Source organism: Cyprinus carpio, chromosome A9, assembly GCF_018340385.1.
Source record: "Cyprinus carpio isolate SPL01 chromosome A9, ASM1834038v1, whole genome shotgun sequence".
Lineage (NCBI taxonomy): Eukaryota > Metazoa > Chordata > Actinopteri > Cypriniformes > Cyprinidae > Cyprinus > Cyprinus carpio.
The window spans coordinates 13960019-13975754 of record NC_056580.1 but is presented as its reverse complement, the minus strand read 5'-3'; the positions used below and the strand labels follow the sequence as shown (position 1 = coordinate 13975754).

The 15736-nt window shown below is 37.5% G+C and overlaps 1 protein-coding gene across 1 annotated transcript; it reads left to right on the top strand.

Moving 5' to 3' along the window:
• The first annotated feature begins 249 nt into the window (after positions 1-249).
• LOC109066623 (atypical chemokine receptor 3-like) lies at positions 250-4614 on the top strand. Its single transcript, XM_042763653.1, has 2 exons — positions 250-389; positions 2883-4614. Exons 1-2 carry the CDS (start codon positions 381-383, stop codon positions 4029-4031), a joined length of 1158 nt encoding a protein of 385 aa, XP_042619587.1. The 5' UTR covers positions 250-380; the 3' UTR covers positions 4032-4614.
• The last annotated feature ends 11122 nt before the right edge of the window (positions 4615-15736 follow it).

Sequence of the window (15736 nt, the reverse complement as noted above, 5' to 3'; positions counted from 1 at the left end):
TTTTTATGATTTTTTTTGCTATTGGTTATATTAATTATTTTATTTATTTATGTATTTTTATTTTATATGCCTGGAATTATAAATAAAAAACGTACTTTTTTATTTAATAAAAAATTATACTGTAACTTTTTTTAGACTGGTGGTGCAACGGTACAATTCCACTCGTGGCATGCATTTAGTCAGCAGTGATGTGTCTGAGTGTGTTCAGACTGAGGTGCGTTCGGAGGCGCTATTGTCAGGCGCAGATGGGCGTCACCACTTTCATTCACTCTATTTAAACAACCTGAAGCACAAGCGCCAACGGAATCACTTCATCTCATCGGCGGACAAGAACGAAACCGTGGATTAATACTGCGCACTGACCAAACTTTAAAGTCAAAATGACAAAGGTAAGAAATATCTTTTTGTCCTAATGAACAAGCAAAAGACTTGAGACGAGTTTTAGTTGGCTATATTAGTCACAGCACTGCCTGTTTGAGACACCTGCACTACACTAGACGATTTGTTAACAGCAAAGCAAGAAAAGGTTTTGGCTATGTTTTTCATGGCGCTGAATGTTTGTTTGGTGTGCTGATCTATAATATAGAGATCAGTGGTTTGGTTTCAGAAGTAGCCTACTTAGCTTGATTGAGAACTTAAATCACGTAACCATTATATATATATATATATATATATATATATATATATATATGTATGTATGTATATGTGTGTGTATATGTGTATATGTATATGTATGTATGTACCTCTTATACTGTATCATGGATCTTCACATCAATGCTACGGAAAGTTATAAAGTTACTGTAGATTTTACTTTTGAGAAAAAGCTCACATATGTTAGGCATTTTCATCAGTTCATTATGTCCACGGTCTGGCTTTATACATACTTTCTGCTTTCTATTTGCTGCCAGTAATCCCAGTCTGTCATATTAGCTCATGCTTTCAGATTTACTCAGTGCTTCATTCTATTAAACTGTTTACATTTGTCGAAATCCATAACCTCAAAATAAATAAATTCATTCGAAACGCAAGATTAATTTAAGGTGCAGGAAGATGGAATGAATTTAATTTTAACTGAAAAGAAAGAAACATTTGCTGCATTTATGGCCCGGAGAACTTGCACAGCTAATGAACAGAAACTACAGAGTACTAAAAAATATTTTTAACCAGTAATTAATTGGATCTTTATGCCCATCGCTATTTCAAAGATAATTTTGAGCAAATCATCACTAAATATCCAACAACCTGTCATCTGTCAAGAGCAGTGTCACAGGTTCAAGGCCCTCAAGGGGTCTGTTGTCATAAAGCATTTGACCTTTGACACTCCAGTGTCTCCATTGTGTACTGCTGTAAGCCCAGGAACCATTCAGATGTCTGTGAGAGTTTAAACGGTCAGTTGCAGTGCTGTGGAGCATCTATTATAGATATTGACAATGACACAATTAGAGAGAAGGCAAAGAGTGTTTGCATGTGTTTCTCCACATGTTTCAGTCCCTAAAAGATACATCAATTACATTTTGTGCTACGAACTTCCTAAACTATTTCCTCCTATAGGGTTAAAGCATATAAACCATTCTTAAACAAACAAACCTAAAAGCTTTTATCAAACAACACTATTGTGTACTTACTAAATGGAAAACAATTAGATTTCACTTTGTAATGAACTTCAAACAGAATACAGGTGGAGCAACAGGAAATTTACTTTTGTAAGGGAAAATTATCCCCAGTTATAACATTTCAGTACATAAACACAGTCACACAATCTTTATAAGTCATATACAACATAACACTAGACAGACTTGTTATATATTTTTATAGATTTACTCTAATTCAGAACAGCATTATACTGACATTAATATCCTTTGTGGCAGCTCTGCTGGAGATTGAAAGGTTCCACTAAAAAAAGGATTTAGTGACCAGAGAAAAATCAAGGGTCAAGTGTCTGTGACCTCACCAACCACATAGCAACATGTCTTTTAGAACGGACCACTTAGATGTTTAAGATGCCGTGACAAAATCCATAAACGGAAATTACTTTGCTCATAGAAATCACTGTGAAGTCACTGAACTAAGTCACTTTGATTTTTAAAAAGCAGAACCAGCTTAAAGAGTACTTTAACATGACTTGCTTGAAGCCAAACAGCTTTGGCCTTTTGAAGTAGTGTCAACTTTCTAACACAGCTGAACCATGAAATGATAATAGCATGCTGTGACAATTTCACAAAAAAATGCAATGCTCTAGTGCCATAGACAGGTTTGTCTTCCATGATTGAGAGGTCTTATGTCAATTAAATATTAATATTAAAAAGTTTCAATGAATGAAATATGAAAAATTTGTAATATTATAAATGTCTTAACTGTCACTTTTGATCAATTTAGTGCATCCTTGCTAAATAAAAATAATAATTTTCTTTAAAAAGTAAGTTGTCACAAACTAACCAAAATTTTTTTCATGGTAGTGTAATATTAACAAATATTTGAAGCCCTTTTTTTTTGTAATAAACAGCCAAAAGTAATTAATAAACATATATTATGATAATATAACATGCATACTGTAATACATCATAATTTAGTAAATTATCATTAATAAATAATAAGTAATTTAAATATCTAGAAAAAATATTCTTAAAAATCAATCATTGATATTAAAATATATTTTATTATATTTCATTGTTACATTTTGCATATATATATATATATATAATATATATATATATATATATATATATATATGTATGTGTGTGTGTGTGTGTCCAGGTAATATTTTACCCCAAAATCAGTTGACTTCATTGATATTTAATAACCTAATGACATAAACCTTATGCTAATCATAACTGAACTACATGTTGATGGGTGTTTAACTTCCGTTTCTTCTCTTTCCACAGTTGCAGTCTTCACCACCAAACGAGAAGATGAGTCTTAGTGCCAGTGAACTGACTGAATTCTTCACCATGTGGGAAGAATTAAACTTCACAGACGCCAGTGACAACAACTCGGCGGTGGAAATGCAAATGTGCCCCACATCCTTCAACCGTTCTGCTCTCCTCCATGCTATGTGCACCCTCTATTCCTTCATTTTTGTTGTAGGCTTGGCCGCCAATGCACTAGTAGTGTGGGTCAACTTGCGCTCGGAGCGTCATAACCATGACACACACTTGTATATATTAAATCTAGCAGTGGCTGACCTGTGTGTGGTCGCTACTCTCCCGGTGTGGGTGAGCTCGCTGGCACAGGGCGGTCACTGGCCGTTTGGCCAAGCGGCTTGTAAGCTCACACATCTACTCTTCAGTGTCAACCTTTTCGCCAGCATCTTCTTCCTGGCCTGCATGAGTGTGGACCGGTATCTTTCGGTGGTCCGCTCGGGGGAGATTTCTCACAGACGAGGACGACAAATACGACGTTTAGTGTGTGTGGTAACATGGCTGCTTGCTTTATTCGCCTCAATACCTGACACATACTTCCTGCAGTCCATCAAATCACTACACAGTCATGTGACTTTGTGTCATCCTGTATATCCACAGGACAACTCTTTGCAGTGGATGGTGGGCATTCAGCTGAGTTTTGTGGTTCTTGGTTTTGTCATACCCTTCCCCGTTATAGCAGTGTCCTATGCACTGTTGGCAAACACTCTGGCTTCCTCTTCCTCTCATTCCCCTTCAAATGGCGACCAGGATCGCAGCGTGAGCAGGAAGGTCATCCTCATGTACATTGTGGTTTTCATAGCTTGCTGGGCACCATATCATGCTGTGCTGTTAGCCGATGCGCTAGCAGTGTTAGGTGTGCTGCCGCTGGGCTGCAGTTTAGAGAATGGCCTTTTTGTGGCGCTGCACCTTACGCAATGTCTGTCACTGCTGCACTGCTGTGTGAACCCTGTTGTCTACAGCTTCGCTCACCGTCACTACCGTTATGACCTCATGAAAGCTTTCATCTTCAAATACTCCAAACGTACAGGGCTGGCGCGGCTCATGGAGGGCTCTCAGGGCACCGAGACAGAGTATGCAATGGTGGAAAACACCTCTGCGACTGTGAGCTAGGACCCTCAAGACCGCCACCATCAAGCCATGCTCTGCACTGCTTCAAAACATGAACTCCTCTGACATGTTTTCCTGAAATTTAGATAAACTAAACTAAATTATTTTCATCAAAATTGCAGTAAATTCTCAACAGTGACTCCAAAGATTTTGAATAATTAATTTGAAATGTGCCAAAGACTGATGGGATTTTGTCAAATCAGAACCTCTTTGAGATGTTTTCCTGAAATTCAGGTAAAATTGACCACGTTCTGTCAAAATTGCAGCAAATGCTCAACAGTGACTCCAAAGATACTAATCAATTCATTTGGAATGTTCCAAAGACTGATAATATATTTTAACATCAGAACCATGAACACTGATACAATGAATTGATTCCAAATTAACTGGCAGCCTAAATTTTACAATTTTGAACCACTTTAGAGAAACATGATTTTAGGTATAGCATGTTACAGCTTGATGCTGTATCATTCCAAAAAGAGAATTCTCCATAATTGTCTAATAATGACAATAATGATTTATAATAAATAAATAAATATAAAAAAATACAATAAAATAAAGAAATTGAAGCTGTAAATAAAACAAAGATTATTGGAGTTAGTTTTACAAAAAAAATAAAATTTTAGTTTTCTACTTCTAAATTTCATGTTTAATACATGTTACTTGCTGTTTCATCTTAATTATTTGTGAAATTTACTAGCAATTTCTGAGTGAAAATGATTTCTGCAACCTTTTTTTTTTTTTTACTGTGTAAGGTCAACGAAGAATTAAAATTGTGATAAAGTTTATAAATTTTTTTTATTTATAACAGCGCTCCTTTAAGTAACATAACAGTATAGTGATGTAGGTCTAGTTCTTTTCTTAAATGTGTTCCTATTTAGCGTAATTGCTACTGATTTAATTGCTTAAAGCACTTTCTTTGATAAAAGAGGGGCTTTTGTGTCTGGCAGGAGAATTTGCATTACTTTTGTTTTTTGAACAGTCAGTGTTCTCTGCAATAGCACATTCCAACATGTTTTGAAGAATGGAACAGGTCAGAAAGAATTAATTTTCAACTGATTTTTTTTTTATGTGCAACTGTGTTTGCACTTCACGTGTGTATATGATGTTTTATGACTGGCTGTCACCTTGTAACAGAGCCTCATGTGTGTACTTGGAAGGGCATTTATTTTTGTCTCTGATAGATATGTGTATATTTTAAATATCTGAAAAGTAAGTTAAGTATGTTGTTATATTTATCTTTACTTGCATCATATATTTTTGTTATATATAAATTTATTTTTTAGTTCTGTTGGAACACTGAATACTTAAATGTGCTCGGAAATAAATAATTTGATTCACAGTGCTTATTAAATAGATCTTGTCTAAGTGTAACTTAAGAAACAATTAAACATCTAACTTGTCTTGTTTAAATGCTTTTTTTTCTCACACACTTGAATATATAGCTTCTCTATGGTATCTGTTGGAATATGAGCATGGTTGGGTTTAACCCATGCGTGAGCTGGAATTAATATGGATTAAATCTAGTCATGCCTTTTGATCTTTCATTATTTAAATCAATACTGTAGTATAACTGGTTCACCATTCTGTTCAACAGTGGTGGCCCCTTTTTATTTACACCCTAAAGGCATCATAAAAACTTAAAGGTAATGATTACAACATATGGTTTCAAACAACAGTGAAGGAAGTTTTTGGTTTAACTAAAAAACATCTCAAGATGTCATAACTATATTAACTTGCAGTCAAGAAACCTTAACCATATTCTGTACATTCAATGTAGCTTAAATGTTAAGAATATGTAAAACATTTTGTAAATGTAAAGGGATGTAACTGGAAATACATAAATGACTATGGAAATAAACATATTGTCTCTCTAATCTCTTCTTTTAGTATAAGACGCTGAAACTCAAAGAAGCTTAATAGAATGCAATGTTCATTATAAAAATAAGAGAACAATTCTCAAGATAAACCTATATCTAAATTGTTATTATTTTGTGTTGATTCTTCTTAGTGTATGAAATTTGTCCAACTAATAATTAAGAAACAATACAACAACACAATCAAGACTCTACAGTGAAACTTTATAAAACTCTTACCCTTTTGTTTTCCATTGGGTATTTTTAATAGAATTAAACTCTTTAAACATTTACCAGCTTTTAGACAAACCAAAACCAAGCAGTAAAGGTGTAGCATATTAAGTAGAACTCAACAGAACCCTTCTTACATTGAATATTTATTTATTTATTTCCATTTTAGCCAGCTAGTTCTGAGCAGCATTTCCACATCAAACAGATGCAGGGGCAGAACAAGGACACTAGAGTCTGATTTATGCTGACCTGAACTCCTTGTGCAATCAAAGTCAAGTCTATAACACTTTCAACACTTTCCTGTATTTGGACACCTGCAAGGCCTGTGCAAAAACCCAAAACCCCCAAAAAAGTTTGCATTAGTGGCTGGCTCTAAAAGAAAGTCTTCTGTACACAGTCCATGGTTGTTCAAAAGCTGCCTTTTTATACAACATAATCTAATGCCTGTTTTTCAAAACTTGCTTTATAAACCCAAGGTTTCTTATATTACTTTTTTAAAACCCTACATAATATGAAAGCATGGCTGGCTGCTTAAAGTTCAAAAAATAATAATTATATTGTTCTAATTATTTAATCTTTCATAAAGAGCCACAGTCTAGTTTGCATGATTATGGATTAAACGCAAAGCCTAACTAATTCATTCAGTATGTTCCACACTTTTGAGCATCAAAGAAGATTATTGTAGTATAGTTGAAGAGTTTTCCCATAATTAGCAGTTTGGTTAATTAGCTCAGTTTGACCCTTCTTGAACTCATTTAGTTTTCAGTTAGTCTCTAATCTGTTAGTTCCGTTCTCACGCCAGTGATGGTGTGACACATTTTCATCCCTAAACATCCCCTGTGTCTTTCTCAGCAGCTATTAATTTATTTTGTCATGTTCAAAGTCAAATGTTCATGTCTGGAAAATTACACCACAGCACAACAAAACTGTCAGGCACTTAGACAACACAGCCAAAACTTCAAAAACATCAAACATCATAAAAATGATGCTTTATAAAAATTTATTCTTTAAACTCACACAGAAAAAGAAAAGAGACAACCAGTTTTAAACAGGTCATGACTCACAGCAGTTTTGTTTCTGTTTTACAGGGTCTCTGTTTACAGGCTATCCAAGATAGAAAAATACATAGACTTAGACAGTATGGTGATGTCTAATTACATATGATATGATATGATATGATATGATATGATATGATATGATATGATATGATATGATATGATATGATATGATATGATATGATATGATCACTCAGTATTAACCTTTTGTTTATGGAACTGAATATTACACAACAACAATATTACTAGTCTAATGATATCATTTATCATGTAGACTTCTGCTATTTCGTCTTAGACCTTCATTATATTTCAGCTTGGGCAGAAACAGTCTTCAGAAGACAAATATTGTTTTTCATTTTGGTCTCCTCCTGTGGTTTGGCTGGTGCTCCAAAAGGGATTTGAGAGCAAGGCTAAGAGCCACTGGTTCGTGCGGCTGAATGAGCAGCCCAGGATGATGTGGAATGTGAACAGCTGGTATTTCTAAATGTTGATTTTACAACAACGCTAAAAAGATTTGTCTTTGAGTCAGCTGATACTGTTTGTGAATTTTGTGTCAATACATACTGCAGTTGCCAAAGATCTTTAATTGGAGTGATCCTGTAAAACACGGACATGCATGATCAAGAAGATAAATATTTATCCTGCAAACAAACATAATCAAAACATCTCAAAACTCTAGAATGGATATACACCCCAAGCACACACATTAAATGGCACATTACATTAAGTATAAACACAAACAATCGTGTATTCACATTCTTCATCTCTAGTGTAATCAAATTCATCTAAGCCCTGGATTCCTCAGTTACAGTATCTTTTTATGAACACAATATGACTTCAATATCCTTACAGATAAAGAGACAATCCTTTGATTCTTCTGCAGGAACTGATAAGAAAAGGTTCTGCTTTCTGGCATTGTTGTTTGATGTCAGTTCTCAAACTTTTTAATGATATTATAAATTTCACATCATAAACTACTGATTACATCCATTCATTTGTAAACCCACCAAATAAATGGCAAATGTTTTTAATATGCTTTGTGTGTATGGCAGATTTAGTTGTGTTTACATCTTATTAAATACAGCTGATGACAGCTTGTTTTTACAATGTTCGTCACACACACGCAAATTCACATTCTTGTGGTAGTTGTAACTTGTAGTTATGTACTGCAGCAACTTGTTAGTAACTTGCATATTTAACATACCTAATGGTATCAACATTTGCATTTGAGGTATGATTGTTATTTTGTAAAATAAAACTTTTTAATTAGTCCTTATTTTACTCCAGAATTGAAAACAGGCTAAAATCCCATAGCAAATTCATGAGGGAACCCATAGCTTATAAATGCCTTCCAGGATTTTTTGGACTGCAAACTTAACAGCTCTGTACAGCTGAATGATAGATATTGTCTCTCAAGAGTTGGGTGGTCTTATGTAGCTCTTTGCAGAGATGCTGACTATATAGTTAAAAGGTTCTTGAGCAAGCTTATAGGTTTTAGTGAGAGGAATGGAAGAGTTATGCTGCAAGATGCTTCTAACAAACTTAATTTTCTATGCATCTATGCAAAAATTGTCCATTTTTATCCTTTCTTATCGTGTACTGAAAACATTAGATCTGTAGATGCATGTGGTTATATTTCTAGCTTACATATTACACTTGCAAATGATTAGAGATTCAGGAGGAGAAGATAAGAAGAAGGAGATAAAGACTTGAACATTATTAAAGGTGACAGTTTTGGCAGTTATTAGGTGGAACTTTCTGAGAGTGTCTCACATCTCCTCCCTAACTGCTAGTGTCAAGGCACCAACCCTGAGGTAATGTTCTCTCTTTTCACTTTTGCTTTACAAATATTGATGTCTCACATTACTGCCATGTCATCTGTGAGTTATAGTTTATCACTGGGAAAAAAATATGTTATGATTTGGAAAGCTTTATGCCATTTTAGTCAGAGTACTGGATTAAAATGAATGAATATGACAATGTATTGACTAAATTTAAAGGATTGTCTAAAAACTGACAAAATAAATGCTAACAAACTGTCCCAGATTCTCAAAGTTTCCTCAGGCAAAATGTTTTTGCAGGAACAGATACAGTAGTTGGTAAGGATGACTGGAAGATCACATCTCTTTAATTTCTTTCGTGTTTTGACTGAAGGGTCGTTATGGCTGAATCCTTTTCCACCATCTCTCTATCACCTCTATCACAGATGCAGATATCGATTAGCGAGTCCACACATGTACAGATGCATCATTCATATTACACGGATATGTGACAGTGAACTAGAGCTGAACTTCTGTTCAAAGGAAAACAGTTCATTTTCAGAAGGACTCTGAATCTGACTGACCAAGTTCACTATACAACATCCTAGAGATCTGTTAGCATCAAATACATTTATATTCTAGAGTTTGTCACTTACTCTAATAAGTTAGAAGGAAAGGGTCACAAACTGTAGTTATGTAAGAGTAACAGATAAATCAATTTTTAAAGGACAGACCTTTTTTGAGATGGAAAGACTCACAAGTATCAGAGACCTAATGTTGTCACTTGGGTTCCAGCCAAAGATGTCATCACTGCGTCTTCATTTTCATGTGGAAACATTCAACCCCTATAAGGATTCTAGAGATAATACGTGCCATGTGCCTGTTCATGTGGACAGACCTAGTAACGTTTACTTGCATAGTTCTAAAGTAGACTAAAGTAGTTCTAAAGAATTCAGTGGATGACTTCAGACTATCATTATGAGTAATATATTATTGTTTTGTGAAAAGGTCTGTATACTATCTCCACAGAATAATGAACTTCTATTTCTTGTTAAAAGCCTGGTGGCACAGTTAAAATCTCTTTAAAATATTTTAAACCCTGGAAGGGGAGAGATGTATGAAATGGTGAATTTCTCAGTTCCTCCATCATTGTGACCTTGAGCAATTCATTAAGTGATGAATAACTGAACCCACAGTCTATGAGAAATCAGTGAGAGTCAAGTTTCTCTCTGGAGGTGGGTGTGTGTGTGTGTGTGTGTTCATGGGCACAGAGTCTTTTTTTCACTTCCCTGAAATGTCAGATGTTCTCTTATAGACAAAGCATTAATTCCCACGGGAACATCTGGTCTGCTTTGGTAAAGGGAGCAGAACAATCCTCTGCCCCTTTTCACATTTACCACAAAAAGCTCATACAATATTCTGAATCAAATGTGTATAGGATTGTGTTTCACATGGAAACTGTAGCTTGATTAGTAAACCAGGGAAGCAGGTTTTTCCCACCCACTATTCTATTCTATTCATCCGCATGTGTCCCAAAGCGGATCCCTGAATCAGACAAAGACCCCATGATAACTCTGTGACTCAGCAAAGTAAAAAATGCTGTTCCATGTTAGGAAGCTACAGCATTTTAGAATCATCTTTGTATTCACGTATTTTATATCACATTGACATTTGACTTCCTCCAATAGTCATGTTTTGTCTATGCTTTCTCTAGCAATGCCATAACTGTGTGACCCAGCACAACTCTCATACAAACACTTCAAACTGCCATATTTCAAAGAAACTTGAGTCATGTAAATAACAAATTCACCCCAACCAAAGTGTACTTTTCTAAAAGGATAGGCCTAATTTTTTTTATAATTTCCCCTTTACAAGCTACACATGTGTAAATCCAAGTCCGAATCATCCAAATAAATGTGTGATTTTGTATAAGGATAGGAATAATTTTTTTTTTTATTTCCCCTTATGTTTACACATACGAGGAATTTGTTTTCGTGACAGAAGCTCCGCAATGCAACAGAATGACAGCGACAGAACAAAAAACACACAATAAAAGAATAAAAAATACAAAAAATACAAATCAATAGGTAAGGAATGACAATATACAAATTGACAATTGTATGGCAGATATATTACGAGCAGTTATGTATGTACAGGTATATTATGTGCAAAAAAAAATAATAATATTTAAGTGTACACTAGGTATGTGTGTTAGATAATAAGTGTATGTGTCTGTAAATATAAATAGTGTAATGTGTTCCACAGTTATTATCAAGTGTTCATTAGATGGATTGCCTGAGGGAAGAAACTGTTCCTGTGTCTGGCCGTTCTGGTGCTCAGTGCTCTGTAGCGTCGACCAGATGGCAACAGTTCAAAGAGGGAGTGTGCTGGATGTGAGGGGTCCAGAGTGATTTTGCCAGCCCTTTTGCTCACTCTGGATAAGTAAAGTTCTTGAATAGATGGGAGGGTTGTACCAATGATTCTCTCTGCAGTCCGGACTACCCTCTGTAGTCTTCTGAGGTCAGATTTAGAAGCTGAGCTGAACCAGACAGTTACTGAAGTGCAGAGGACGGATTCAATGATGGCGGAGTAGAACTGTTTCAGCAGCTCCTGTGGCAGGTTAAACTTCCTCAGCTGGCGAAGGAAGTACAACCTCTGCTGGGGCTTTTTCACAATGGAGTCAATGTGAATGTCCCATTTCAGGTCCTGAGAGATGGTGGTGCCCAGGAACCTGAATTACTCCACTGCAGTCACAGTGCTGTTCATGATGGTGAGTGGGGGGGAGAGCAGGGGTGTTTCTCCTGAAGTCCACGATCATCTCCACTGTTTTGAGCGTGTTAAGCTCCAGGTTGTTGAGAGTACACCAGACAGCCAGCTCTTTAACCTCCTGTCTGTAAGCAGACTCGTCACCGTCCTGAATGAGACCGATGAGTGTGGTGTCGTCTGCAAACTTCAGGAGCTTGACAGAGGTGGTCCTTAGATGTGCAATCATTAGTGTACAGGGAGAAGAGCAGGGGGGAGAGAACACAGCCCTGGGGAGCTCCAGTGCTGATTGTACGGGTGCTGGATGTGTATTTTCCCAGCCTCACTAGCTGCTGCCTGTCTGTCAGGAAGCTGTTGATCCACTGACAGACGGAGGTGGGCACGGACAGCTGAGTTAGTTTGGGCAGGAGGAGGTTTGGGATGATCGTGTTAAAGGCCGAGCTGAAGTCCACAAACAGGATTCTCACATAAGTCCCTGGTCTGTCTAGGTGTTGCAGAACATAATGCAGTCCAATGTTTACTGCATCGTCCACAGACCTGTTTGCTCTGTAGGCAAACTGAAGAGGATCCAGTAAAGGTCCAGTAATGTCCTTCAGGTGGGCCAGCACCAGTTTTTCAAATGACTTCATGACCACAGACGTTAAAGCCACAGGCCTGTAGTCATTTAGTCCTGTAATTTTGGATTTTTTTGGGATGGGGATGATGGTGGAGCGTTTGAAGCATGAAGGGACTTCACACAGCTCCAGTGATCTGTTGAAGATCTGTGTGAAGATGGGGGCAAGCTGGTCAGCACAGGATTTCAGACAAGCTGGTGTTACACAGTCTGGGCCTGGTGCTTTGGTGCCCTTTTCTGCTTCCGGAAGACCTGGCGCACCGCATCCTCGCTTATCTGTATTGCAGGTGTGGGGGAGAGGGGGGATGCAGGAGGTGTGAATGGTGAGGGCCGTTGTTTGGAGAGGTGTTCAGGACAGGTTGCAAGAGTTGTGAATGGTGAGAACGGTTGTTTGGAGAGGCATTCAAGGTGGGTAGCAGGAGTGGTTGCAAGAGGTGAACGGTTGTTTGGAGAGGCATTCAAGGTGGGTAGCAGGAGTTGTGAATGGTGAGAACGGTTGTTTGGAGAGGCATTCAAGGTGGGTAGCAGGAGTTGTGAATGGTGTGAACGGTTGTGTGGAGAGGCGTTCAGGGCAGGTGATGGGGGTGTTTTTCTTTCAAACCTGCAGTAAAACTCGTTCAGATCGTCTGCCAGTCGTTGATTCTCCACAGTGCTGGGGGGGGGTGTCTTGTAATTGGTGATCTCTTTCAGACTTTTCCACACTGATGCTGAGTCGTTGGAAGTGAACTGAGTCCTTATTTTATCAGAATAATTCCTCTTTGCCACTTTGATCTCCTTTTCCAGTGTGTATTTAGCCTGTTTATACAAGACATTGTCCCCCTTCCTGTAAGCATCTTCTTTGGCCTGACGGAGCTGACTGAGAGTTTTGCAGTGAACCACGGTTTGTCATTGTTGTAAATTAGTTGAGTCCTGGTAGGAATACACATATCCTCACAGAAACTGATATAAGATGTTACAGTCTCTGTGAGTTCGTCCAGATCAGTGGCAGCAGCTTCAAAAACACTCCAATCAGTGAGGTCAAAACAAGATTGTAAATCCTGCTCTGCTTCATTAGTCCATCTTTTTACAGTCCTTACTACAGGTTTAGCTGATTTTAGTTTCTGCCTGTAGGTCGGTATAAGATGAACCAGACAGTGATCAGAACGTCCCAAAGCTGCTCGTGGAACAGAGTGATACGCATCCTTTATTGTGGTGTAACAGTGATCCAATATATTACTGTCTCTTGTGGGACATGTAACATGCTGTCTGTATTTTGGCAGTTCACGGGAGAGGTTGGCTTTATTAAAGTCCCCAAGAATGATTAAAACAGAGTCCGGGTGTTGTTGTTCTGTCTCTGTGATCTGATCAGCGAGTTTCTGTAAAGCCAGACTTACGTGCGCTTGCGGAGGGATGTAAACACTCACACAAGAATGAACGAGTGAAACTCCCGCGGCGAATAGAACGGCTTGCAGTTAATGAAGAGTGTTTCGAGATCTGAGCAGCACATCTTTTTTAACACAGTTACATCTGTACACCACCGTTCATTGATGTAAAAGCACGTCCCGCCGCCGCGCGATTTCCCCGTTGATTCTGTGTCGCGGTCCGCTCTGAACAGCTGAAAGCCCGGCAGATGGAGCGCGCTGTCCGGAATAGCGTCATGCAGCCAAGTTTCCGTGAAACACAGAGCAGCAGCAGAGTGTGAGAAATCCTTATTTGTCCGAGAGAGAAGAAGGAGTTCGTCCGTTTTGTTGGGGAGAGAGCGGAGATTTGCCAGATGGATGCTAGGCAACGGCGTTCGAAATCCGCGTTTTCTGAGTCTCACGAGCGCGCCAGCTCTTTTTCCCCGTCTGCGCGTCCTCTTGAAGCGTGTGATCAGCGCAGCTGCTCCACCAACAAAAATGTCCAGCAAAACATCAGAATAGTCGAAAACCGGTAATATATCGGGAGATGTGTGGTGCCGAATGTCCAGCAATTCGTCGCTGGTGAAACTGATTGCAGGAATATAACTAAAGACAGGACAAACTAACAAAAAACACAAAAACAACTGCAGAGCACGTCACGGAGGCAGCCATCCTGTACCGGCGCCAGCGATTATCCAAATCCAAATACAAGTTTTGCTTGTATTTACATCACTAAATGTCATGATTGAACAATTATCAAATATTCCCCCGAGAGTATTTTCATGATTATTACTTTTTAATAACCTGAGGAAAATATTGAACTATGGAAAACCCCTTTAAATTGTTCCTGAACAATTTTACTTAAATGATCACACTTTAGTTTGGGAACCAATTCTCACTGTTAACTAACTATGAACTATGACTTTTGCCTCAAAAAAACTCATAATTTGCTGTTAATTAATAGTCAGTAAGGTAGCTGTTAAGTCGGCCATGCAGAATAAAGCATTAATATGTGATTTATAAGTACAGCCAATATAGTAATGGAAATATTCATTAGAATAGATCTGTTTTTTGCTTACACATTTGTCAACCTTAATGGCCTTTCACATTGGTTGGTCCTTTATACTAAAACATTGAATGTTTCATTTGGCCTGTTTAGTACCCAGCTCCATTTACACTAATAAACAAACAGGTGACTGCAGTCTCCCTGGAGGCATCATTCATCACTGCAGCATAGCATGACATGTAAACTCTCCATGAGCAACATGATCCAAACCACAGCACCACAATACTAACCAATCAGAAAGTCTGCCTACAGCTACAAGCGTACGTCTGCAGATTTGACAACAAGAGAAGTTTGTTCAATAAATCTCAAAAAGCTTTATCAGCTGGTGCTTCAAAAGTAATTTAGCTAATACTTTTTATTATTTCACCTTACTGCACAGTATCTGTTATGATACAGATTATGATGGTAATCATTAGCAGTATATACATTTAATTTTAAGCATATAACAAAAATCATTATTTATAATGATTGTAAGAAACACATATGGAATATGTTACATATATGGACGTATATGGAAAGTTACATTATATATGACAACGAGCAGAAATGTACTTGACCCTTGTCTCATCTTATAAAAGTTCTAGTTTGTTGTGTTAATATCACAGAAATGTGAGAGTGAATGTGAGACATGTGTGCAAACTGAATTCTTCTATATAGACTTTAGCAGAAGAAAAATTTACACGATTTCTTAGAAAACATGCATTTTAGTATTTAGTCTGTTTTTCTTTGTTATGATGATATTTTGTAACAAAAACTGGGAGTAATGTAACTTTGTAAATCCATCCTCGATTCTCATATTTTTTTTACCATCCGTTCCTTCTGTTGGCTCAGAGATCGGGCCCCTGCAGAGCTAGTGCTGTCCTCTAATATGAGAAATTAGAGGAATGCAGCTGAGACAGTGTTTCTCACGTCAGAGCCGTTAGGAATGAGATAGGAGAAGCCAAGACTATTCCCAGAGGCAATGTACACCATCATTCCCTGCAGA